A 26,884-nucleotide genomic window follows, 5' to 3' on the forward strand; every position below is an offset into this window, starting at 1 on the left:
GCGCGGGGATTTTTCTCCTGCTTTACCATTGAAGGAGGCTTCCCACCTTTCATTTCACAATTAGAGATGAACGTTTTGAAGGGACAGTGCCCGCTTTAGGGAGCATATAATTAGCCACTAAGTATAGCTGATATTAGGTGCTTTTCTCTTTCACAGAAGTTAGGGAGCTGGATAGATAGAAAGGAAACTTTGCCAACTTCTTCTTGATTTTGCTAGGATTCGCTGTACAGAAAGGTGCACTTCTCAGCTGCACCTGTACTCAGCAAGGTACAGGCATCGCTGGTACATAGTAGTGCCCGTGAGGTCCCTTCCTACCGTCGGGCCCTTTAATTCTATTACCAGCGCCAGTACCATTCCACTGGATTTTTAAACACTTTATTTGTTTTCTATTAAACATCTACAAATTTCACTTTTTAAAAATTTATTTTAATTACTGTTCAAGTACAATTTTTTATCTTTTACTCCCATCCCAGCCCACCTACCCAGCCCTCCCCACCTCCCTCCCATTTCCACCCGCCCCTAGTTTTTGTCCACGTGTCCTTTATACTTGTTCCTGTAAACCCTTCTCCTTTTTCCCTGAAATTTCCCAGAAATTCCCTCCCCTCTCTCCTCTGGACATTGTCAGCGGACAAATAGAGGACACTGTTCTCTATTTCAGTGTCTTTGGTTATATTTTGCTTGTTTCTTTGTTTTGTTGATTAGATTCCTGTTAAAGGTGAGATCATATGATATTTGTCTTTCACTGCCTGGCTTGTTTCACTTAGCATAATGCTCTCCATTCCATCCATGCTGTCGCAAAGGGTAGGAGCTCCTTCTTTCTTTCTGCTTCATAGAATCCCATTGTGTAAATGTACCATAGTTTTTTGATCCATTAATTTAATGATGGGCACCTAGGTTCCTTCCAACACTTGGCTATTGTAAATTGTGCTGCTATGAACATTGGGGTGCATGGGTTCTTTTGGATTGATGTTTCAGGGTTCTTAGGATATAGTCCCAGCGGTGGAATTGCTGGGTCAAAAGGCAGATCCATTTTTAGTTTTCTAAGAAAATTCCATGCTGTTTTCCATAGTGGCTGCACCAGTCTGCAATCCCACCAACATTGCACTAGGGTCCCCTTTTCTCCACAACCTCTCCAACACTTGTTATTTGTTGCTTTGTTTATGGTGGCCATTTGACTGGTGTAAAGTAGTATCTCATTGTGGTTTTAATTTGCATCTCTCTGATAGCAAGCTACATCAAGCATCTTTTCACGTGTCTCTGGATCCTCTGTATGTCCCCTTGGAGAAGTGTCTTTTAAAGTTCCTTGCCCATTTTTTAATTGGGTTGCTTGTCTTCTTAGAGTGGAGTCGTGTAAGTTCTTTGTATATTTTGGAAATTAAACCCTTATCTGAAGTATCATTGGCAAATATGTTTTCCAATACAGTTGGTTCTTACAAATTTCATTTTAAATGAACTTCATTCCAAGTAGCCTATTTAATTAAGATAGCAATGTAAATTATTTTTGTCAGGCTGTTGAGTAGCTATTAAAAGGCCCCAAAGGATTTGAATAGACATTTCTCCAGAGAAGATATGAAAATGACCACTCAAGACATGGAAAGGTGCTCAGCGTCATGAGTCCTCAGGGAAATGTACACAAAGACCATGCAATACCACTCTGTACACACTAGAATGGCTATAATCTAAACGGGAGACAATAATAAGTGTTGGCAAGGCTGTGGAGAAATTGGAACCCTTATACCTTGCTGGAGAGAATGTAAAATGGTGCAGACACTTGGAAAAAACAGTTTGACAATTCCTCAAAAGGTGAAACAGAGAGAACCACGTGACCTAGCAATTCTACTTCTAGGAATATATACAAGAAAGTTGAAAACAGTTGTGCATACAAAATCTTGTATGTGAATGTTCATAGCACCATTATTTGTAACAGCAAAAATGTAGATACCACCCAGGTGCCCATCAGCTGAAGAAAGACATGCTGAGCATGGCCCACCCACACAGTGGCGTATTTCTTCACCATAAAAAGGGTGAGGTGCTGACACCTGGTCCAACATGGATGAATCTTGAAAACACTGTGCTGAAGGAATGAAGCCAGACTCTACAGGCCACATATGATATGATTCTATTTATATGAAATGTCCAGAATAGGAAAGTTCCTAGAGAAAGAAAATAAACGGTTGCCCATATGTCCATTAACTAAACCGCTTACCCTTTTTAATTTTGTCCACCTCTGCCTCCACATTCTTGTGGGATGTGTTCTGTGGGGGCCGGTTTAGTGGGATGATGCTGAGAGTTTTCACACCAGGAGGACTTTGCAGCGTTGCACAGGAGTGAAATCAGTGACGAACACACCAGGACACAGAAAGCAGTGTTGTTCCAGGGAATCTTCTGACCAGTGCTGTGTTTTCTGCTAACACCCGGTTCTGATGTCCCACAGTAATTTCTGTTCAGCTCACCCCACGCTTAACGTTTCTCCCCAAAACTCTTTTCCCCCGGAATTTCTAACTGTGTAGTACTACCGTTTGTTCATTCCCCAGAGCCGAACACCTGAGAGCCATAGTGTTCTCTTCTCTTTCCCCCCAAATTCAGTCGTCAGGCCTTTGTCTCTCTTCGGGTTCATCCACCCCAGCCTTGCTGCCCCCCCCCACAGACTTTGGGGGTGAGGCTCACCATCCTTGCCCTGCACCAGCCCCAGGCCTGGCTTCCCAAGCGCAAGGCCTGCTCTCGGAGAGGCCTGTGCCGCGGGCGTCACGCTCCGCAGTTGCCATCTCACAGGTCCCAGTGATTCGGCTCTGAGCTTGTGTTTGTGAGTGAAGCCCGGTGGGCCAGTGGGCGCGTGCAGGGCCTTGGGGTGGGCGCGGTCCCCGTTCCCGCAGCCCCCTGGGATGGAACGTGCACTGCCCACCTGCCCGCCCGGGAGCCCCAGCCAGCCTGCCCCTCCGCCTCACCCAGCCACGGCTGTGGCGTCTCATCGCAGGAGAAGGGGTTAGCAGGGCCCTCCTTGCCCCTCCCTGCCAGCTTCACTGGTGTCTGGCAGGTGACCAGAGGCCACAGCTCAGTTGGGGCACGCCTCCTGCCCATCCCTAATCCGAGTACCCAGGGAGAGGCAGCGACAGCGTGGAAAGGGAAAGGCCTGCCCGGACCTCCTGCCCCCAGCCAGGGCATGGCAGGTGGGGGTGGAGGCTGAGGAGAGGCGGCCTGGCAGCCAGCGGGCCACCCGCATGCTGAATCATGGGCTGTGGGGCCCCGGCGGGAAGGTCTGCACTTGCCCTGTGCCCCAGGGAGCGTGACCTGAAACAGCAAATTAAAAACGCCAGGGCAAAACGGAGAGAGAGAGTGCTGAAGAAAGGAGAGTCTTCTGTTTTAGCACCTTTCATGAAACTCTTTTTCTGCTTCTCGAATAAGGGCCCTTGTATTTTCCACCGAGTGCTTCCAGAGCGTTAGCTGGCCCCATCTAGTGCAAAAAGAGACTATAACCCATCTCCTGGCCTCCAGCCCCCCCACCCACTGTAGCCTCCGTGCTGCTGCCAGAGTGGTCTCTTCAAAGTCTCCTCCTGATCATCACTCGCGTCTCCCTTGCTTGGAGTCCTGCAGTAGCTCTCTCTGGTCCCACACCCATGGCCACGACCCAGCTTTGCACTTGCCCGGCTTTCCTCGAGGGTTCCTTCCCCTCTCTTTCTCTGCCTTCTTCCTTCCCCTCACTTGAATGTCTTCAGACAGATCGAGCTTTGCCTTTAGAAAGCATCCATCACTTGCTGAAAGCTTTTGCTTTTAACTGGTGTTTTACAGGATGAGAAAAAAGCGAAATTAACTTAGCACAGAGAACCTCTCATTGTCTACTTTTGGCTGCCCCCCAAGTCTCATTTCACAACACCCAACATCCGCATCCCCGCCAGAGTTCTAACCCTCCGGACTTGGAGTTCTCCATCAAACGTGAAGAGTTCCCCAAACGAGTCTTCTCTGGAATCCTTGTACACGTCTGCCTAGAGGACCACTATGCTTCCTGAGTGTATTTTTACCTTTAACACTCAGCTCCAGTTTCTCTCCACCCCTTGGAGGCCACACTGGCCTTCACCTTCTCTGTCCTTTGGTAGGACCGTGCACTCATCCATTACGGTACTTACAGCGTCACTGTTCGCCTAGGCGCCGCCCTCCCTGGCCTGTGAGAGTGCAGTTGGCGGCTTCGGGATGGGATGCACCTACCTCCGGGGGTGCACAGCAGCATCCATTTGTGTTGCAGAGAAACTGTAATAAATGTTTGATTTTTTTAGTTCATCCTTTAAAATTTTTATGTTATTGAATCTTTTATAGTCACACATCAAAACATTCTTATATTTTATAGGTAAACAACTTTAGGAATGCATGCCAGCAATATTTTACTCATTTGATACACGGTCAGTACCACTTAGAAACCACTCTTCTAGGAGATTGGGACTACTGTGTATCTTTTTGATTGTGTAACCCCAGCACTGATTTTTTTTCCTCTTTCCAGTCCGTTTATCAAAACTTGTTGTATGATCGCATTTGTGGTCCCCCAAACCTGTTGTGTGACGGCATTTGTGGTCCCCCAAACCTGTTGTATGACGGCATCTGTGGTCCCCCAGACCTGTTGTATGACGGCATCTGTGGTCCCCCAAGGTGTGCGCATGGCAAAGACGTTAACTTCGTTGGCCCCAGCATCTTCATCATGAGTTGGTGGTTTTAAATTCCCCTCACTGTGTACTGTTTTTCTAGGGGTCTGCGTGAATCTGGTAAGTAGAATAGAATTCAGGGCGGACTGTGGTGAGTAGGAGGAAGAACCTGCCTTCTGTGGAGTCCCTGAGAGATTAGGGGTGGGGAGAAGGATTCCCGGGAGCGGCCGTTCGGCCGTTCGTTTCTCGCTCAAGGAGTAGTCGCGTGTGTAGGAGGGGGTGTGGTCTGCCTCTCGAGCCTTTAAAGTCAGGTCTTGAACAGGCCGTGCCAGACAGCAGAGAGGACGTTCACACCCTGACGGAACTGTCTCTCGCTCCCTGGGCCGCTCTCTTCTGCACGCGGGGAGACCGCTGTCCCTCCGGAGCGCCCCTCCCCTCAGGCTGGGGCCTGGATCACCTGCCTTTCATTCTGCCTGAGTACCAGGGCAAGGATTTCACACTTTAGCATTTAAGAGTTTGTACTTAGGCCCTGGCTGGTGTGGCTCAGTGGATTGAGTACTGGCCTGAGAACCCAAAGGGTCGCTGGTTCGATTCCCTAGTCAGAGCAGATGCCTGGGATGCAGGCTGGGTCCCCAATGGTGGGTGCACGAGAGGCCACCACACATTGACGTTTATTTCTCTCTCTTTCTCCCTCCCTTTCAATCTGTCTAAAAATAAATAAATAAAATCTTTTTTAAAAAATTTGTACTTAGAACAGGCAAAGAAGTGATCAACCCTTTTCTTTTAACGTATGTTCACCTAGCGTCTCACTTGTGTGACAAAGAGGAAACTGTTCGACCTCCTGTAAGGCCCCTACTGCCTTTTCTGTGATAGTAAAACCCTATGCAAGTATTCTAAGGTCCTTGGAGGTTTGCAGATAAAAAGGCACTGGATATTAAGGACCAGTTTATTAGTATTTTGGACCCTAAAGTTATTATGGAGAAATGTTGGCGTGATTAAAAACAGTGTAATTAGGAAATAGCCTTGAGAAGTTATAAAAATACACCTAATAAAACCTCTTCCATGATAGACATTAGTGAAGAGTAATTATATTTTTCTACTTTGTACCTCTCACTCACCCCCATTTTCATAAGACGGGTGCATTGTTTCACCAGAAGCAGTAAGAATTTTATTTTTTAAAATAATGAACAGGCTCCACAGCACACCTCCACCTGTGGGGCTGTTACTCTCAGAGACCTGGAAACGAGAGACGGGAAGCTTCCATCAGAGGCACCAGGTCCGCCTCCCTGACAGTGAAAAGAGACGCCCTCCACACGGCGCTTTCTCAGGCCGCTGTGATGGCCTTGGGGACGTAGGTGGCCAGGAGACTGATGGGACCCTCACGGCGGGCGAGTGTTCTCTTTCTTAGTGTTGGCCCGTCGTCCTTCATTATTTTGTCCCTTGAGCTCATCCTCCGTGATGTCCACATCCGAAGGCCAGCGGTCTCCGCCAGTCCTGAGAAAATCGGCTTCCACCTCGTTAGCGGGGACTGCGGGGGGCTGCGGAGGTGAGCATTCCCAGTACCAAACTTTCCCGCTTTAAACACAAGATTTGGTTCCGTCTAAATAGTTTTGACATCTTCTCCTCAGAAATATTAGATATTTTCCCTCCTCGGAGTGGATTGGAATTTTCTTAATAATGCAGGTTAGTCGTTTCAGCATTGTGCATATGCGCGCACACACGCATGCACACACACACACACGCACATGCACACACCAAGTACCCCGGGAGGTGCTAAGCATTGGAGAACCACAGAGTAAGGTAGATCGTGTTTGCCTTCAGGAGGTAAGACTCGGTGGGGGGTGGAAAATAGGAACAGAACGGGTGCTGAGTCAAGACAGAGGAAAACAGTAGAACAAACGAAAGGTCTTAGGTAAGGAGAAGCTAGAGACTAGCTCCTATCAGATGGAAGTGGAGAATGGTTTCCTGAGGAGTTGTACTCGAAATAAAAAATGAAGGCAAACTCCATTTGGATAAGAGAAAAGTTAGATGTGTATGTATCACACTTTGCACGAGAATAAACTCAAAATGGATTAGGGATCTAAATGTGGAGGATAAACAAACTACAACTACTAGACGAAAACATAGATGCGTTCCTCTTTAATCTTAATGTAAAAAAAACACTTTCTGTAACGGTGACTGAAAGGCCAGAAGCAAAAAATGACTTTTAAAAATTGCATGGCAAAAAACACCATCACAAAATTTAATGATAGCAGGCTGATTGGGAGCAAATAGTCACAACATAGGTAGAATTACTAAAAACTGATAAATGTGCAAAAGCCCAATACACAAAAATTGGAAATAAAACAAGATATGAACAGGTAATTCTCAAAAACTATAAAAACTGTTCTGAACGTGCACAAATAACGTTCAAAGTCATAATCGGAGGAATGCAAATTAAAACAGCTCAGAGATACTCTTTCACCTTTTGGACCAGCGGGAACCGTCGAGTACGACAGCAGATTCGGCTGGCGAGGCCGTGGGGACAGGCACTGCCACGCACCCTGGGACATCCCTCGCTCTGGACGGGATTCTGGCCAAGCTGCAGCGCACTTTCCTTCTGACCCGCCCTCCCGCTCCCAGCAGTCATCCCTGGAAACACACCTCCGTCAGCAGGAACATGCGCATGCACCAGGTGTGCCTCGCAGCGCTGCTTGTAACTGCAAAATACTGAAAACAACCTAAAGGCCCACTCATGAGAAAGCAACTACATAAGCTATGTGTGGAAGTTTAAATAATGCCCATATATACGTCGAGTTAAACAAACCTGACTCCATCTTGGGTCCTGGCGTTTTCTGTCCTGAGAACTCTGACCTCACTCGTCTCAGCCTGCACCAGAGCTGCAGAGTTCGTGGTTGCCTGTGTCCTGTAAGCTTATACGATGGAATCAGGAAGGTGCATGTCAGAACACAGACAAGACGGCATAGCAACCGAGATAAATACCAAACAGCGTGTTGGCATTAATGCTAAGCGGTGGTCTATCGTAAGACCACCAGGAGGTGTGGTTCCTGCTGCATTGTGGTTTCCTTCGCCTTGTCAGTTAGTAGTTCAGCTCCTCTATCAAATACGGACGCAACCACTGTCCAGTAGCAGAGAATAATCCGTACAGAGTGCTGGGTCATCCGTCCACTCTGACCCGTCTCCCTGTACGTCAGTCAGCCTGCAGTAAATTTTGTTATGATTAATGGAGTTGGCTGCTTCGTCCTTCGGTCTTAAGGTACCCCCTTCTCGGTTTGGTGGTCACTGTACCTTTGCTCCACCTTCAGACAGTACCTCCCACCCCCAGCCTGAGGTGCCCAAACCCTAATACATGCACACGGAGTCTGTGAATACGCTGTCTTATAAGGCAAACGACTTTTGCAGATGTGATGGCTGGAAACCTTCAGGTGGGAAGAGAACCCTGGATTATCCAAGTGGGTCCAATGTAATCACGTGAGGCCTTAAAAACTGAGACCCTTTCAGAGAGAGGCGATATTGCTGGCTTTGCAGACGGAGAAAGGGACCATGCACCAGGAACTGGGGGTGGCCTTTTGAAGGAAGAGCCAGGGAACAGATTCCCCCCTAGAGCCTTCACCAAGGAAGGCCACCCTGCTGGCCCCTTGATTTTAGCCAGAGGACAGCTGCGCTGGACTTCTGACATACAGATCTGTAAGAGCATAAACTTGTCCAGTTTCAGCCACCATACTTGTGGTGATTTGTTACAGCAGCAGTAAAAAACTAATACAGTGGGAAAACTGGTGAGATTATAAATTAGGTCTGTAATTTTGGTCAGTATGGTGCCTGTGTTAATTTCCTAGTTTTCATAATTATACCACAGTGATGTAAGATGTTAACACTAGGGGAAGCTAGGCAATAGAAAACTCTGTACTACTTTTTCAAATTTGCTATAAATCAAAAATTATTTCAACTACAAAGTAAAAACATCAGGGATTCCCTCCTTCACGAGATCCCTGCCCCACTGTACCTCATTAACATCTTATCCTCATAAAAGGTCGTCGTTTCTTCCATGCTATTTGTTTGTGAATTTCCTACCAAACTTTTAAATCAGTGGCTCCCAAACCATGTGTGCACATAAAGACTTGTTCTCAGTTTTTGAAGGGGATTTATTTATAGTAGGCCCAAATGTCCATCAGTGGGTAAGTGGGTAAACAAACGCTGGTATGTCCATACAGTGGAATAAGAAGGAACAGACTACACACGCATGCAACGACACAGGAAATTTCAGAAACAATATGCCAAGTGCAAGAGACTCCATACTGCACGATTCCATTCATAAAGCAGTCTGGAAAAGATGAAACTATAGGGACAAAGCAGATTCGGGGCTTACTAGCAGCCAAGGGGCAAGGAAGGGATTGACTATTAAGCATTTTATAATTTGGGGGGTGATGGGCGTGTTCTCTGTCTCAGTTACTACATTGGTCAAAACTCATCAAGTTATCCAACTGAAAATGGTGGATTTTGCTTTTTGTACATTATACCTCCATAAACCTAATGTTTTAAAGAAAAGCTACATTTAATACATAATATATGTAAGTTCCAAGTAAAAGTTTGGGAAAATTTAATGAGAACATAATAACTGAAAGGAAACTGACATAGTGGTGTTCTATCAATTAAAAATGACCCTCTAAGACACAGAATATTTACCGGAGACAGAGGAGGTGTGTGCTACAGGTCCTCTGTCTGCCCCCACGGCAGATCTTGACGTAGCAGTTTTCTTAACATATCACGTTATAAAAATTGTAACATGTTAGCTATTATAATTATACATATTTACTTTTATATTTTAATATAATCTCATGACATCGGTATGTTAGCCTTGGTTAGATCTGATCAATGTGTTAATGCAATGTAATGTGTTCATTTCTGTGCTTTTGTGTGTTTAAAAGTTTCATGATAAAAGTTTTACTCTGCTTCATAAAAGAGAATCATTGGATGCTTGTCAAAAATGCGCAAAGATTCTGAAGCATCAGCTCGGTCTAGGAAATGATTCTGATTTACGATAGAACCCTTTCTTCTTCCCTTTGATGTTTAAAATTGCCAGACAAACAAAACAGCACCTATCCACGACCTGGAAACCCCCACGAGGGGAGAAGTGGCCCAATTGGAAACTGCCCGTGAACTGTAATGATGCACTTCGCATCTGTCTGTTGTTCTGTTATTGTTTTTGTTAGCTAGAGTTTCCCTTCCTGTTTGGATTTCCAATAACTGGAAGATAAATGAAGTAAACAAAATACAATGATTGGAAAATGGAGTTGAGCATTTTCAGTTACCCTTCCTTTCCCTTCCTCCTTGTTAATTCCCTACAATTAGATTTCAGTCAACATTTATTGAACATCTACAAGTTCCTAAGTTATATTAAGAGGAAGGAAGGGAATTAATTTATATATGACATAGCTCTTCTCCTTGAATGCTTACAGTCCATAATAATATGAACTGCTCAACTATGCAAAACACAGAGGTTCATTTACTATTAAACTAGAACTTAAAAAGCAAGAATGAAAACAGTTCTCACCTGGGTCCTTTCTAGTTGACGGGGTGGCATTTTCTGAGTGCAAGTCATATAACAGTTTGAAGAACTGCTATTAAAGTTCCTTAATCACCTAAAGTCGCACAGTCCCTTGTGTGGTCACAGCCGTGAAAGCCCCAGACGGGAGCAGAGCAGGGTTCTGCTGCACGGCGCTGAGGTTTTGCAGGAAAGGTGATGACAGGTTTCTCTGCCTCCACCGCGCCACGTCTTAAGGGAACCGCAGAGATGCTAGAACACCCGGCGTCACTTATCGCCACCACTGAGGCTTCGGAGCCCGGTTGCCTGGCAGCAGTTTTATTTCAGTCACCGATCGTGCCCTGATGGCCGAGTCTGGTCCTCAGGGGTTACTCCAGTTTGCAGGTGGTGAACGCCTCCTGCCATTGTCTTAACATTTACCAAGCGACCGAGCAAGGCTGCGGTGGGCTCTTTCTTTCCCTGGCAGTTGCTAGTTTTAAGCCTTATTTTGAAAGAAAATAGTGAGTACCAACTAATTAAAGTTGTGTCAATTGCGATGACAGTGTTGTTGTTTAAAATGATAAGCTTTATACTCCTCTTAAGAATGGTAGACGGTAGCATGGGCATTTCAGAGGGGAGTTGGATGAGATGGGATCTCGTTCAAGGGTTTTATCAGTATTCGTGCCGATGAGGTCTGTGTCGGAAGGATGAGGTCGGTTCGTTTGTTGTCTCCTCCTTTGTTTCCGAGTACACTGCTGGATCTTTAGAGCATGCTTGCAGAAACCCTTCGCTCCTCGCGTTAGCACGAGACACAGATATCACACCTTCCCGTGAAGGAGAGAGAAACTTCTCCTCCTCGGCCTCCACCTGTCTTTGGATTTGGATTTGTTCTCTCGGTAACCATAGGATCACTTACATATAAAAGTAATTTAAATAGAGTTTCAATTTAGTATCACAACAGAAATAGGAGTCCCAGGGACAAATATTTCTAAGTAGGTTGTCACACTAGGTTTTTTTTTCCATTTTCTCATATTTTGCGACTATCATGCAGCATTCTGCCTCTTCGTGGTGTATAATTCAAAAATGAGATCTGTGTGAAGCTAAGTATAGCATCCATGAGGAAAATGCATTCTACTGTAGTGCCTAGAATATTCGAAGAGGAGTTGGAATGTGGAAAACGACATGGCAGAGCAGTTACAGAGTTGGGGGGGGGTAGGTGAGGGGGGAGCTGGAGTCCGGCGGCCTGGACCGGAGTTCCGTGCTCCCACCTTGCAGCCGGGCGGCCTGGGGACGTCAGACGCCGGCCCCGCCTCTCGGCTACTGCTGTGCCGCTGCTGCGCACGGAGGACACGCGCTGTTCGCCTTTTGCGTGTTCTTGCTCAAAACCAAATTAAATCAGCGCACCTGTCTGATTTCACAGCTAAAGGTGTTTCTCTCAGAAAAGCAAATGCCTGTGTATGTGTGACCGCTTTCAACGGTCTTGCCTCTCGTGGGTGACATCCTGGGAGATCAGAGTGGCAGGTTGAAGCCCTCGCTGTGGCCTCCGGGCTCTGCACTGGCCCCGCCCTGCTTGCGCCCCGCCCTCCTTTCCCACACCCTCCCCCACCGCTTTCTGCACTCGGCCACCCTCGCTGCTTGGCTCTTTCTGGAGCACTGGGGCGTGCTTCTGCCTCCAGGGCTTTGCCCAGCCTGCTCCCGGTGCCTGGGCCACTTTTCCCGCCTCCTGTCTGTGGGCTGACTCACCTTCTCAAGTCTCTTCTCTGTGTAATCTTTCTCCCTGAGACCTACCGCGGCCACTTTGTGTTTCCCGTCCTCTGACACGGCTCTGTGTTCTGTAGTGCTTGCTTTTACTGACTGATTAGGTTCTTTGTTTACTGTCTGTCTCGTTCCACTGGTATGGAAGCTTAATGAAGGCAAAGATTGCACTTGTTTTGTTCGCTGGTGTATCTCAAGGAGCTCAAATGCAAGCGCATTACCTACAGCAAACAACTGAGTACCAAGTCTGTGGAGGTGTTGCACCCATTAGGTGGTATTGCATATGGGAATGCACCCGGCCGGTTCTTCCTACCCGGGAAGCCTTCAGGTGATCCGTTCAGTCCACAAATGTTACTGGAACATGTATAACACACCAACTATCGCAGTAGGCACTAGGGTGCAACCCCGAACAAAACAGCCAAAACTCCCTGCTGCCGTGGAACTCACGCGAGCCTCCTTCCCTCCCTGGGTAGTTTCTAGGGGGAGAAGTTGCGATGCCACCTAGCGCACTCAGGAGTCTCACCCTGGATTCACATTCGGTTGACACTTATAAGGTCCCGTTACTTTCAAAGTAGTTTGAATCCAGTTATCTTATGCTTTGGAATGGTTCTAGGAAAAAGGATTTTTGTAATCCTCATTTTACAGATAAGAAATCAGAAACCTAGAAGCTGTGACTTGTCCGAGGCCATTCAACTCCGAGTCACTGGGGCCAGGACTTGAAGCCGTACTGTCCGATGCAGGGTCCCCTGCTCTTCCTGTGACGGCAGCCGGGGCAGAAACACCAGGGTGGCTTCCATTCATTCCACTGCCTGCTCTATTTCAGTTCCACGAGCATTTGTGGGGCCCCTCCTAAGTGCCAGGCTTGTGACCTGCCGGGAACACAGAGACTGTCTAAGCCCTGCCCCGAGGAGTTCAGAGTTCAGTGGGGAAACTCTTGGTGCATGAGCAGGGATGCAGTGTGCTGAGTGTAAGGCCGGCGCTATTTATAGATATTGGGAAACAGAAGAGGAGCACCTAATCTACGGCAGGGTCAGGACATGTCAAAAAGGACACACCGGAGATCACCCCTGAGCCAAATCTGAAAGCGTGACTTGGCCAGGGACAAGGGAAGGAGTGTGAGCGACAGCAGAGATGCGTGGTGAATGCAGAGGACAGGGGGCTTTTAGAGGTGCTGGCGTGTACAGCATGAGGCAGGGCCAGGGATCAGGCTGGAGGAGTTAGTAGCCTCCGGAGGAAACCCTATTCTACAGGCAGAACTCCTACCAGGGCCACTCTTGTAAGTGGCTTTGCTTCAGTTTTCTGCCCCGGTCCAGTGAACTGTATAGCCAGAAGAACAGCATGTACGAAGCATAGCGACCTGCACTTTCGGAGTTGCTCAGAAGGGGGCAAAGGGCACATGGGCATGCCGTCCGCTCCGAGCTTTGCCAGCGAGTGTGATGTTGCCACGAGGTCAGCGCACGTGTGGTCCAGGACGGAGGCGTGGTAGGAGCCTCGCCTCGCTGGAGGCAGGGAATTTTCAGTCGCATCAGAGTGTCCGCCTGCCTATGTGGTCATCTTCAACAGCTTGGTCGTGGGACGAGAATTTAAACCCTGATCCAGCTTTGATTTGGGGGAGTTGGTCGCTAAGAGAATGGAGGTCGTTGGTGATAAAATAGCTTTAGGAGATTGGCCGTGAGGTCCAGGTTGGAGAGAGAAAAAATCATCGACAGGGAGAAGACGGGTGGCCGAGGGACTGGGGCTTTCTGTGCGGTTGAAGAGCAGATGCGGGGGAGGAAGGGCTGTGTGGTCAGGAAGGGAGGGCGGAAAGCAGAGTCTTTAAGGTGTCTAAGGTGCAGACTACCTGAGTGGTGTTACCTCTGGGGTGTGGCCGTAGGAGCGGGCAGCGGGAGAAGAGGACACGGGTTTTGGAGTCAAGGAAATGTGAAGCTGGGGTATGAGGTGAATCATTGTCTGGTTACTACGAGTGTGGGGTTAGCAGTGAAGAGACAGAATGTGGCAAACTAGGGCCCAGAGTCCGGAATGAAGGAGGGAAAGCGAAGGAGAGACTAATGCACGAGGACAGCGAAGAGCAGTCCAGGATGCCAAATCAACAGGGTGTGGACCTCAAGGAATTTGCTTCCTTCCAAACCAGTACTTCATGGAATAAAGGTGTGGAAGCTGTCATGGTGAGCTTGGGGAATCCCAGCCCCTCGGCCTGGGTACCGCCGAATATGGGGCAGGGGAGAGTGGAAGTCTTCTGTCGGGTGGGGCGCTGAGCTAAACCGCATTCTCTGGAGAGGGCCACGTTTCGCTCGTATCAAGAGGAAAAACAGAGTTTTGTACAGCACGTTATACTGTTGTGCCTCCATGCAATATCCCTGGGCTATTTGGGACTCTCCTTTATCTGTGTTGCCAAAACAACCATAATTTTGTGTACATAGTTAATCAGATATTTAGCACTAACTAGGCTTTAAACACTGTGGTCGATACTGAGATGGATACAGAACCTTATACTCACAAGTTTAAGGACCAGTGGGAGCCATAATTATACACTAGTAGCTGGATAAACCACCTTTCTCATCTTATTTCAGGTGTTCCCAACCATATCCCAGCCAGACCAGACCTCCTTACTGTGTGCCCCGTGGGTTCTCACCCCCACGCCCTGCCTCATGCCGTGCCCCTCGGCACCGCGGCCCCAAACCCCGTCTGCCCTTGGGATCTTCCGTGTGACTTCCCCTTCTCCTCCAGAGGAAGTACCCTCTCCTTGCCCGGGTTCCCGAAGCCATTCCCGCCGTGCCTCTCTGAAACAATCCCGTGTGCCACCAGTTCTGAGGTGCACAGATTTTGCTTTTCAGCATCTCTGTGTGTAGATTCTTCTTGAAAGATACGCTCTGTCATCAAAATTCTTAAAAGGATACGGGAGAATCGTCTGGAAAACACAAACAGCTCCTCTGAGTCAAAAAGCAGCTCGGAGAATGGGGAAGCATTAGGAGTACCCTGACCAGTTCGTGTTGCGTGTGTTCTTGCGTAGACGCTGTGTGGTGTGTGACAGAGCCTGCCTGAATGAGTTTTTAAAAGACATCTGCCCTAAAAGGTCTGAAATAAAAGGTCTAAGCAGTACAGCATCGTGTTGTAGTCTCGTCGGCAGCTTTTTCCTTAGCACACACAAAATAATGGCGTGACAGTCGCTGGTGTGCTAGATTCAGAGAAAGAGGATGACTTTTGTGCTTAAATATGCCAGGCGTTAGGAACATGCACCTTCCTAACTGTCGTCTACCTTCACTGTGTCGCGTATTTATATTTCATTTCCGGATCCTATGTTATGTAAGCTGCTTGAAGGTGGAGGTGGTGTTTGTTTTATCTTTGAATTTTTTACATCACCTTGTATGGTACTTCACAACAAATAGACATAAAATAAATACGTATTAAATAAATGGTTTACAATATGACGTATGCTCTAGGCACCACAAAGGGCCGAGTTCAAGTACTGCACGAGCGAACATCTACTAGTACGTTCCCAGTCAACCGCTCAACCGTGTTGTTGTCAGGATGCATTTACACATGGTATTTGGTCAGGCTGTAGGCTGGATGTCACTGTGGGCCAGTGGGTTTTGACTCGACCACAGACAGGCCCTAGTGGAGTCTGTAAACCCAGGTCTGAGCAGGTGGGGAGACGAGTCCTTGCTGAGTCAGAGGAAGTAGGAAACAAGCCCTTGCCTCGGAGAACAGGTGACTGCGGCCGTCCTCACTGACGCCACAGTCGTACAGGAGGCCGGACAAATGCCGGTCTCCGAGAAATACAGGGCTTTAATGAACGCCCTGTCTTCCGCCCGCCGATCGGCCGCTCTGAGCCTGAATGAACAACCAGCCTGGGGCATTTGTCTATGTGCCGTTTCCTAGGAGTTTTTACCCTTATTCTTTGGGGTACAAGAACAACAAGAAATGACATAAGCATTTTTTCAGTCAACAAAGTGGTTCTACTTCTGATTTAAATAAGTTTGTTTCTGTTTTTCCCAGTGGAAGGAGCAATGCCTGTGTGTTTTCAACACACATGGCACAGAAAAGCACTGTAGTAGTCCACTCTGCTGTCCACTAATACTTCCAGTTCTCTTTCTGATGCATGGTAGGACTACACATCCTTTCCCTAATAAAATTGGGTGTGGTCACATGACCTTTTGTCCAATGAGACCAGACCTGGAGATTTAAGAGCTGGTACGCCATTCGTCACAGTTCCTTTACCCTGCCGCAGCAAGTGCAGAAGCACGTGGCTGGAGCCCCCCCTCAACCAAAGCCCCGTGTGAAGGCAGTGGAAGGCTGGGCCCCCAGCTTTAACTGACCCACTTACAGACATGTAGCATGTTTACTGCTACTGAGATTGCAGGGTCATTAAATAAACGCAACCCAGCTCACCCGGATTACTATGGTCCTCACCCCGAAGCAGTGGGTATGGCAGTAACTAAAAGAATGGAAGAAATTGAACGTGCTGATCCTGGCCCCGTGGTTTTTTTCCTTATGGAAAGATTTGCTGGACACGGCTTTTATAAGATAATGATCATCTCATGGTGTTAATTTCTATGTGTCAAAATACTTTTCTTTGAATAACAACATTTTCTCAAAGCATTTTGACATACTTTTATTAGATGTCCTTTCATCTGCCAACAATAGAATTTTTTTCTTGAAAGCAGCGATCATCGTCATTTATTCTTGTGTTTATTCTTTTATTCAATCAACTTTCCTGGAAAGCCCATTATTTGCCAGGCAACAAGACCAAGAAGATGTTCAAGGAGCCCTAGATGGTTTGGTGGAAAGTGGCAGGAGTTTTGGTGCTTCCGTGGTTCCCCAAATGACACCTGTTTCCTTGTAAAATAGTTCATCCACATTTAAAACTTCACTTTACAAATACCATGTCCAATTTTAACACTTTTGAGACCACCGACACATTACTCTGTACTGATAACGTTTTTTTTTAATTCCTTCGACGCACCAAGTAACTTCCGATCTCGGGGCATGTGTACCTGTTTCCCTGTTTTCCTTTAATTCGGTTCAGGAAATTCCTGGATGCTATTTCTATTGAAATTGCTGACACCATCTTCACAGGCAGGAGTATATTTTTCGGTATTGTTAGGCTTTTAAGAAATCTATTATTACAGTTAGCTCCTCTACTATTGCTAGTATAGAACCTATTTAAGAAATAAGAAATTAAATGCTATCAAAAAGTTTGATTATCCCAGTTATGATAGAAGGAGACGATTTTGGTCTTATTACCAGGGGGTTTCAAGCAACTCTTATTTACAAACTGAAACATTGAAAGCTGGGCCCTGTGTCTGGTCTTCACTGTAAAACTCTGAGCGTTGTCCACGAAGGCGGTGCAGCAGAGCACACGGACCTCGGGGTGCCCTCCGGCTCTCTCTCCCGTCACCTCTGCCTTTTCGTTCCAGGGGTTCTTCAGCAAGCGCCTGAAAGGCTCCATCAAGAGGACCAAAAGCCAGTCGAAGCTGGACAGAAACACGAGCTTCCGGCTGCCATCCCTTCGCAATACAGAGGACAGGTAGGAAGTGAACTTGCTTAAAACTGGAAAAGCAGTTTTACAGTGGGTTTTGATAAGGCATATTGGTCTTATCTGACTTTGATACTTGGGTACCATTGACAGTTGGAAATATCCAATACAAATGTACTGTTTTGTCTTGCTCATATTGAGGTGGGGTCCAAATGCCAACTCAAATGCCCAGCCTGTTTAAGACTCTTAGAATATTGGAGAGTGTGTGGGTGCACGGTGCTGCTTCTGCAGCATCCAGGTCTAGTGGTCCGAGCTCGTGTCTTTTGTAGAACGACTGTAAGCGATGATGATGATGATGATAGCTCACACTTTTATGAGCACTATACACATTGTCCTGTTTAATCTGTATAATAATCCTGTAAGATACTAAGTTAGCCTTTTGTAATCCTGTAAGAGGTTGGGTTATTTTGTGAAAGGTGATACAGCTCCTCCACAAATAGCAAAAATAGCATTTGAAACTTCGGGTGGTTTGCCTCCGGAGCACTTGCTCTCTGCTGCCATGTGGTTCTCCGGGTACAGCGGACGGGATTGGCCTCGTGGCGTCGCGGTGATGGCCAGAGGGCACGCATGACCAGGAAGCCTGGATTTTAATCACTGGGACTACCAGCTTGTGTAAGCCCCAAATGCATATGTTAACAACCTTCTAGAAATCTCTGAATGTGTGCTAGGATGGACACATTTTGGACACTTCATGTTCCATCATTAATAAATAAAATTTAGGAAGTAGTACTTTTTGTATCTTGGCATGTCACCACCATCACCTGGATTATTGAGTGCCTACTATGTGCCAAGCATTCTGCGTATTTCCCCATGTAATACCACCCTAGGTACTATTATTACTATCCTCACTTTACGGATGAGGATCTGAGGCAAAAGAGATTGAGAGACTTGCCCAGAGTCACACAGCTAGTAGAGCTTGGACTTGAACTCGTATTTGCCTTTCATATTTGATACTCTTATTTATACTTGGATTTGTTTTGTTTCAGCAAATCCATTGTTTTCAGTTGTCTGCATCACAGCTGCAGAGATACAGATTATAATCTCTGTAATGGTGGATTATAGACTTGCCAGGAGGAATTACTCTTCTTCTTTTGAGGATGAAAAAACTTGCCCCGCATACTGAGTTGATAAGAAACTACTGCTTTATCTGCCCTTCTTATCCGTGGATCACATTAGAGGTGCTTGGTGAAATTTGCAAGTCTATTCAATCTGCAGCGTAATTGTGTTGTTCATTATCTCTTTCATACCTCTGTGTATTAAGGTAATTTTTAAAATCCAGTCTTTCTCTTCTTCTGCCTTTTCCTTGGGTTCCTATTATTCTGCAACTTTCATCATTGTTAAGAATGCAAAACAGTTTATAAATAAGTGTTAATAAAATGGAGCGACAGATTTTTTTCATAATATTGGCAACAAGGACGTTATGCAGCAACTGAAATGAAACTCCCGGTTCCACCGGTGGGCGTTCCGCTCTGCGGCAGCGCGTGTAAACGCGGGGGCAGGGCGACAGTTTTATCGGAAGTGCACTTCAGTTTTTAAACTTGCACTAAATACCACTTTCTTTTTTTAAAAACACTTTTTATTTCATTCTTTTTTAAAAGATTTTATTTATTTATTTTTAGAGAGGGAAGGGAAGGAGAGAGAGAGAGAGAGAGAGAGAGAGAGAGAGACATCAGTGTGTGGTTGCTGGAGTTCATGGCCTGCAACCCAGGCATGTACCCTGACTGGGAATCGAACTTGTACCCTGACTTAGGCTCGCAGCCCGCGCTCAATCCACTGAGCTACGCCAGCCAGTAGATATCACTTTCTTACTCTCAAAGCGCTCTCTTCTACTCCATTTGCTTTATGTAGCCTACAGGAATTCTTGGATTGAATTACAAAAAGACTCTGTTCTCCAGAGTCTCTTACGTTGCTACCGTGTAGCGGTAAGACCGCCTTGCCAGCGGTCTGAGTCTGTTAGATGCGCCTTCCATGACATTCTGCCTCAGCAACAGCAGCACTTTCCTGTCTCGAATACAGCACAATAAAAGACACTGGTACATCTCAAGTATTAACCAACACTTTTTCATTTGGAAAATCCATTTGAATCATGGAGGTTTTCTCTAGAGAAGTTTTTCAAAAACTTTATTCTTGTTGTATAGGGGTGTGCTCACAAGAGTTTGAGAAGTAGTCTCTCTTGCCTTCAGATCACCTGAAGACACAGATAAATAGAATAAGGCACAAGGTATGAATGAACGGAGTTCTTTGAGTCGGTGCCCTTACTGGTGTGACCAAAGATTTTCCGAAGACCCCTGGTTTTCCTGGGTCGTCTGCATAGATTCCTGAAGTCTGGCCAGTTCTTCCAAAATGACAGATAGTGTGTGAATCTAAGTACTGAACGTTTCTACTCTTATATCAAATCTATGGAAAGTCTAGGTAAACCTGGTGAGCAGCCCCTTTTTCAGTTTTTAAATTGTACAGTAAAATACACATGTATCTTTGTTTTTTTTTCAAGTTTCAATATATAAGTACGGGATGAAAAAACGAAAGTCTCTCTTCACCTTCCCCATCTCCCATATAAATAACCTCATTAACAATTGGTATATGTTCAAACTGCCTTAAAAATCCATACATGAATGCCCACATATGTGTGTTTTGCTTGTTTTGCTATAGGTGGGATTGTGACTTTTATTATAAATATTTTGGACAACTTTGTGTGCCAGTACATGTAAACTGCATCATTTTGTTCACGTGGTGCCTTCTTAGTATGCTACAGTTTTTTTAATATACATACTTCACTTCTTGATTGATATTTAAATTGTTTCCCCCTTTTCAACACAAAACAGAGATGCAATGAACATTTTTGAACGTATGTGATACCTTTGTGTCCCCATGGGATTGGGTCAGATTTCTCCAATGGAACTACTAGATGTAGAGTATGCACTTAACAAGGTCCCCTTCAGGAAAGCTGTTTCAATTTTCACGCCCACCAACAGATTAAGACCACTTTCATCTTTCACACAGCTATTCACATATGATTGACATGACTAATGAATAGCAGTCATAAGCATGTATATAGCATTTACTCAGTGCCAAACACCGTGCTAAGCATCTTACATAAACTAACTCATCTCATCATCTGAATAACCCTCTAAGGGAGTCACTGGCATGACCTGGTTTTGAAGGTGAGAAAACTAAGACAGAAATTAGTAAAAATTGCACAAGGTCACACAGCTCAGAAAATGGCGGAAGTGTGGTTCAAATCCAAGAAGTCTGGCTCTGGAGCCTGCATTGTTACTTAACCTTTACACCATACACTGCCACTCACAAAAGGCCGGGGAGTGGGGGATTTCTTTCTTTTAATTTGAGTTTCTCTAACACCTCGTAAGTTGAACCTTTTTTCACATTTTCTTCTATGACTTCCCTGTTCACTCCGTTGCCCATTTTTCTGTAAAGCCTTTTGCCCTTTTTCTTACGATTTGGAGAGAGCGCCGTGTTACTGCAGCAAGTCCTCAGTTAACAGCGTTGCTGGGCTCTGCACCCTTAAGCGTAATGATGTATGTGAGGAAACCAGTTGTAGCCCGGGCTGCTTGGTGTAAGCAAGAGTTCGGTTCCTGCAGCATCTCATCCACGCCACGAGGACACAACGCTGAACAAAGGGGCGTCATTCCAGGGCTCGCTGCACTGTGGTAGTAGGGGTTGCAAGCCACTGTTACGCATGTTGCTAATATTCTCTCCCAATCTCTTTCTTGTACTTCAAAACCATGTCCCTAAATTATAGAGACGCTTCCGCTTTTCACTTGGTCCCACATGCCAGTCCTTTCCTCGGTGGCTTTCCTGGCCAGAACTGACCGGGGATCTGTTTCTCATTAAATTTCTCATTATGATGCCGTGCAAATAATTTCATCTCTCCCTTTATCAAAAGAAGGAAATATTCTACCCAGAGGTATCAGAGGATAATGAAGTAGTGATCCTATTTTCAGTTCTTGAAGGTTTTTGATAAGCACAAGCCTTAACTGCACTCATATTTTTAAAATGTAAAATTACTCTCCTGAGGTCTGAGTCACGATTTTAAGATGGCAGAGAAACAGTTCTAAGTGAGTTAATTTTATCTAAAGAAGGCTTGCTACATAGGAGCAGAAAGCTTCTCTGTGCAAAACACCACAGGGTGTTTCAACACGCACACCGGAGCGATCACACAGGCCCCGGGGCTCCAGGTGTGTCTGGCCGGTGACCACACGTCACACTCGGCTCTGAGGCCCTGATGGCATTTGGTACCAGTGTTGCTTTTGGGGGTGAATTTGTCAGGATCCTTAAACTCAGAATTTCCTTTGTGAAATGGTAGGGCATAGGCACAAATAATATTTCTAAAAAACAAATGTCTTGATATATAGTAACGTATTTCACGTGTGACAGCCCTGTGCAGAGTCCAGAGCCACACGCTGCAAGGAATGTAGAGAACGAAACACAGAGCCCCGACCTCACAGAATCTGGTGGACGAAGTAGATGCCCAGGAGGAAATGGTGTGAGAGGAGATTACTTCCTGTCGGCGGAGCAGGAAAGACCTTAGAGGGCAGTGGTCTGTGAGGTGAACCTTCACGCACAGGCATAATTTGAACTTCGGCACAGTCACAGGGAGAGAGATTTCCTCAGAATGGAATTTATGAGCAAAAGCAGAGAGTAGGAAATTACAGCGCTTAAAGAGAAATACTGAATATGATTCATGGTATGCAATGAGATGAGGTAGGAAATAAGACTGGAAGGTAAAGCTTCAGTTTTTAAGTTGATAGGTAAAAGCTTTTCTGCTTTTTTTGTCTTCAAAATAATTCAGTATCAGAAAGAAATATGAACTCCATCTTTGATGAAACTAGGAGAAAGCTGAATGATAGACGACTTAAAATCAGAGGAAGATCGGGTATAGCGTCCTGCAAAAAGGAAATTATGAAACGAAGTCTATCACTTAGGATTCAGGTCAGCTGCTAATTAACAGATATTCAGAATCATACTGGCTTAAATAAGGTAAAATCAGTTTTCGTTGCGTGGAAGTCCGAAGGTGGGCAGCCCAGGGCTAAGGGGTCAGGGCTCTCCCTCCACTGTCCTTACGAACACCAGAGGCTGCCAGAGCTCCAGCCGTAGCATCCAAGTTTCAGGCGTCAGAAAGAGGGACCCATGAAAGGGCACTGCCTTCCAGCTAAGTTACTTCCCTTGATGCAATTTTACTGAAACCCATCCGTGACTTCTACTTATGTTTCCTGCCATCTTTATTTGCGAGAGAGGCTAGGAAATGTTATACCTCGGTCCACTGCTGCCCTGGTACAAGAGTCTGTTGCTAGGAAGAGGGGAAGGTTGGACACTGTGAAGACAGCAAGCAGGTTCCGATGGAAGAAGGAGCGTGATGTACCCACTGGGCCCCAGGACTCTGGAAAGCCTCGGCTCCCATGCAGCCGTAGGAAGCCGGCAGCCTGGCTTTCTAATAGCAAATCTGAGCAACTGAAGCTTCCCAGATAAAAAGACTTGCAGGTACTGGTATTTGTGTTCCCCCAGGACAGCCCCAGCTGGTGATTTCACTCCTAAGAATTGAAACAGATTCAAGAGAAACAGAAACAAATGTCACCATGCCCTGGCCGGGTGACTCGGTCGAGCACTGTCCCATGCACCGAGAAGTCGGGGGTTTGATGTGCCGGTCAGGACACAGACCTAGGTTGCAAATTTGCTCCCCCGTTGTGAGGCATGTGAGAGGCAGCCCGTCAGTGTTCTTCTCTCACATCGATGTTTCTCTCTCTCCCCTCCCCCTTCCCCTGTCTCTAAAAATCAATAACCATACCTTCAGATGAGGATTTTTTAAAAAAAACATGTCACTGCAAACACTTATACATGAAGGTTTATAGCTACATTCATAAATGCCAAAAAGTCGTAATGACCCGTATGCCCATCAACGGATGAATGGATTAAAAAACATAATATAGTCATACAATACAGTGTTATTCGGCCATAAAAAAGAACGAAGTGCTGACACATGGTACAACTTGGATAAAAAGTTTACGCGAAGCGAATGAAGCCAGTCACAAAAGGCCGTATATTGTGTGACTCCATTTACGCGAACTGTCCAGAATAAGCAAACCTCTCAAGTCTGCGGAGACAGCGGATGCATGGCCGCCAGCCGCTGCAGACGTGTGTGGACGGCGAGTGATGGATGAGGACCGACTGCTGGCGTGCGCGGGCTGTATTTTTGGAGTGGTGAAAACGTTTTAAGTGTAGATCGTGGTGATAACGCTGCAACTCTGAATATACTGAAATGCGCTTTGAATGGGTAGTTTTATGGTATGTGAGTTATATCTCAATAAAGCTGCTCAAAATGTTTTTTAAAGAGTTGGCCAGGAAGTGCCCTACAATGAAGCTCATTAGTCTGTAAGCTGCGGTCCAGCACACAAAGCTTCCATTGAACTCGTTAGCGCGTTACTCTCAAATATAAACAGATAGCCAAGATTCTCCAGATATTTGAGGAAATCTCCAGCACGAAAGACAAATAAACAGGAGGAAGGAAAAAGAACCCAAAAGAGACAGAGACAATGCACAGAGCCAAAAACAACTTCAAAACATAATGTGTATTTTCAGAAGATGAGATGGCACATCTGCGACACTATAGCAAGAAGGAACACCAGTGGAATGAGAAAGAGAACTTGGAAATTAAAAATATAAATGCTAAAGTCAAGTCCCTCTCCTGGAAAATGGAGCAGAAAACGAGAAGAATCAACCCAGAAGATTCTAGTAAAAGAGAGCAGAGAAAAACTCTGGAGGGGAAACTGTCAAAGAAATAATTCAAGAAAATTTCCCGACACGAGACGACGTGAACGCCCACTTTGGGAAGGCCACCAGGTTCCCCGCACGGTGAATGGGAAAAGACAGAGGACGCCCCGCCAAACACACCCCCGACACACACACACCAGTTCCCAGCATTATGAACTATCAGACACCAAGGCTTAAAAAATATCTTAAAAGCTTCTAGAAGGAAAAAGTAGGTTACACATGAAGGAAGGGTGGAGGACAGCATTGGAGCTCTCAGTGGAAGTATCGGAAGCCAGCAGTCAGTGGAGCGGTGTCCTCAGAATCCTGAGTGGAAGTAATTTTCAATCCAACGTTCCCTACGCAGGGCAGTCCTTGAACGTCAGACTGAGGGGTTAGTTTATCATATAAACAATGGGAAACCTTCAAACACTTACTTCTGAGTAAGGAAATAACCTAATCACAATTGTGCTGTGTGTGAATTAATCCAGCAATAGAATTTCAAGTGACTCGGTTTGCAGAGACTAATTTGGGAGACCAGTTAGCAAAAAGCCATTTGGAAGAAATAATGGAGGCTCTAAGGAGGACGGTGTCAGTGGGCACGAAGAGGCAGAGACGAGATAGGAGGAACATTTTAGAAGCAAAATCAATAGAATGTCACAAAGCCATCATTGTCCCAAAGCCGTCTGTCAGATAAAAGCCAGTAAAGTGGTTTCCGACAATCAATACTGGCAGCGCTTCCCATTAAAGCCATGTTGTGTGGGAAGGTATCGGGATGGGGGAAGACTGACACTTCTGCCTTTTGCTCAAATGTGCTTTGGAAATGCCCGAAAACGGGGTGCAGCGACATGGTCAGGCACTCCAGGATTCCAGATGCCCGTCAGGTGCCAGTCTCCCTCCCCGGACGTGCGGCGTCCATCCTCCGAAGTCTCGAGGTGAACATAAGCACACGGAGTGGAATGTCGTCACCCCTTCCTAATGTCCCTCCGATCAGAACCTTCCAAGTAACGTCCCCTATTCCGAGGCTCCCTGGCGAAGCGTGGTTTTAAAGGAGTCGGCCTGCTGGTTCTTTGTCGGGAGATACCTAAAGCGAAATGTGGTGTTCATCTGTAGGGGGGATTTTTGGAACAATTCACTCAGGTTCTTGAGTTTCTCCTAATTAGAACTATCTTTTTAACTTATTATTTTGAATGTATATACTCACAAGGAATTGTAAAAATTGTACGTGAAGTCTTACGAACCCTCCTCCCAGCCTCTGCAGGAGTGAGCCTTTGTCACTGTGAATGCAACATCAAAACCAGGCCATCGACACGGGTGCAGTACTGTTAACTAGACCACAGGCATTTTTACCTTTCCCCCCCTTTTTACATGCACTCATTTGCGTGTGTTTATTGTCCTGTGCAGTTTCATCTCACGTGTGCATGGGTGCAGCCCCCGCCACGGCCGAGGTAGGGAATCGTCCCGTCGCCAGAAAGAGCTCCCTCTGCCACCTCTTTGCAATCGTATCCGCCTCGCCCACCCACCCCTGCCCCTAGCAACCACTAATGTATGCTTTGTCTCTCCAGGTTTATTTCAGGACTGGTATATAAATGGAATCATATGGCATGTAACCACTTCAGATTGGCTTTTTTTTCCCCCTCACTAAATAGAGCCCCCTCGAAATGCATCCAGGCTAGTGCCTCTCTTGGTAGTGTCGCTCCTTGTTATTGCTGACCTGTGTCCCGCTGTATGGAGGTGTCACAGCTGGGTAAGCCGTTCGCCCACTGGAGAACGTTGGAGTTGTTTCTGGCTTTTAGCTTTTATGAATTAAGCTGCTGTGAACAGTTGTGTACACGTAAGTGTTCACTCCTCTGGGGTCAATACACGGGAGTGCAGCTGCTGGGTTGTGCGGAATAACACGTTTGGGTTTATAAGAAACTCTCAAACTCTTTTCTAGAGGAACTGTACTCTTTTACACTGCCACCAGCAATGTTTATGGTGCAGCTTGTGTCCCAAAAGGTTTTCACCTATGTTTTCCTCTAGAAGTTTTATGGTTTTTAGCTTCTCTGTTGACTCAGAATTTATTTGTGTTCAGTCCAAATGTTAATCAAAACTGCCGGGCTGCCCGGCCACGCCAGTCCCAGGGAGTCCGCCTGCCTTTGTCGTCCTTGCCCCCCGCTTCCCCCGCTCCTAGTACAGTGCCTGCCGCACCATGCACTCCAGGCGATTGTTGGATGGATGGATGGGCTCATACACATACCCATTTATTTAACAGAGCTAGAAACTAATGGGAAAGCAAATAGTCGTGAATTTAGGAGTGATCGACAAGGAAATGTCACAGAACTCCATCAGTGCCTTCATCCTCTTTTCTCCCACACTTCATTTTATGGCCGTGAAGAGACTGAAAGTCTAACAACTCAGAGAGAAGAGTTAGTCTTTCACTCACCCTTTAGTAAGCTTGTTAGTTGAGTTGGAGTATGAGTGTGGCTTAGTTTAGTTTCATGGATTTTTTTTTAGATTTAATTTTTTATTTATTTTTAGGGAGGGAGGGAGTGAGAGAGAGAGAGAAACATCAATGTGCAGTTGCTGGGGGTTATGGCCTGCAACCCAGGCATGTACCCTGGCTGGGAATCGAACCTGGGACACTTTGGTTCCCAGCCCCCGCTCAATCCACTGAGCTATGCCAGCCAGGGCTAGTTTCATGGA

At 46.2% G+C, this 26,884-nt stretch overlaps 1 protein-coding gene across 8 annotated transcripts in view; it reads left to right on the forward strand.

The window, feature by feature from the left end:
• The window catches only part of RASAL2 (RAS protein activator like 2), a 278,498-nt gene that overhangs the window by 211,842 nt on the left and 39,772 nt on the right, over positions 1-26,884 (forward strand). For all 8 annotated transcript variants that reach the window (XM_045838806.1, XM_045838807.1, XM_045838808.1 and 5 more), the window contains one exon: positions 17,322-17,431. In XM_045838806.1, coding sequence (XP_045694762.1) covers positions 17,322-17,431 — 110 coding nt within the window. The remainder of the gene's footprint in view (positions 1-17,321; positions 17,432-26,884) is intronic.

Source organism: Phyllostomus hastatus, unplaced genomic scaffold (assembly GCF_019186645.2).
Source record: "Phyllostomus hastatus isolate PE091 unplaced genomic scaffold, TTU_PhHast_1.1 phas_contig_283, whole genome shotgun sequence".
NCBI lineage: Eukaryota > Metazoa > Chordata > Mammalia > Chiroptera > Phyllostomidae > Phyllostomus > Phyllostomus hastatus.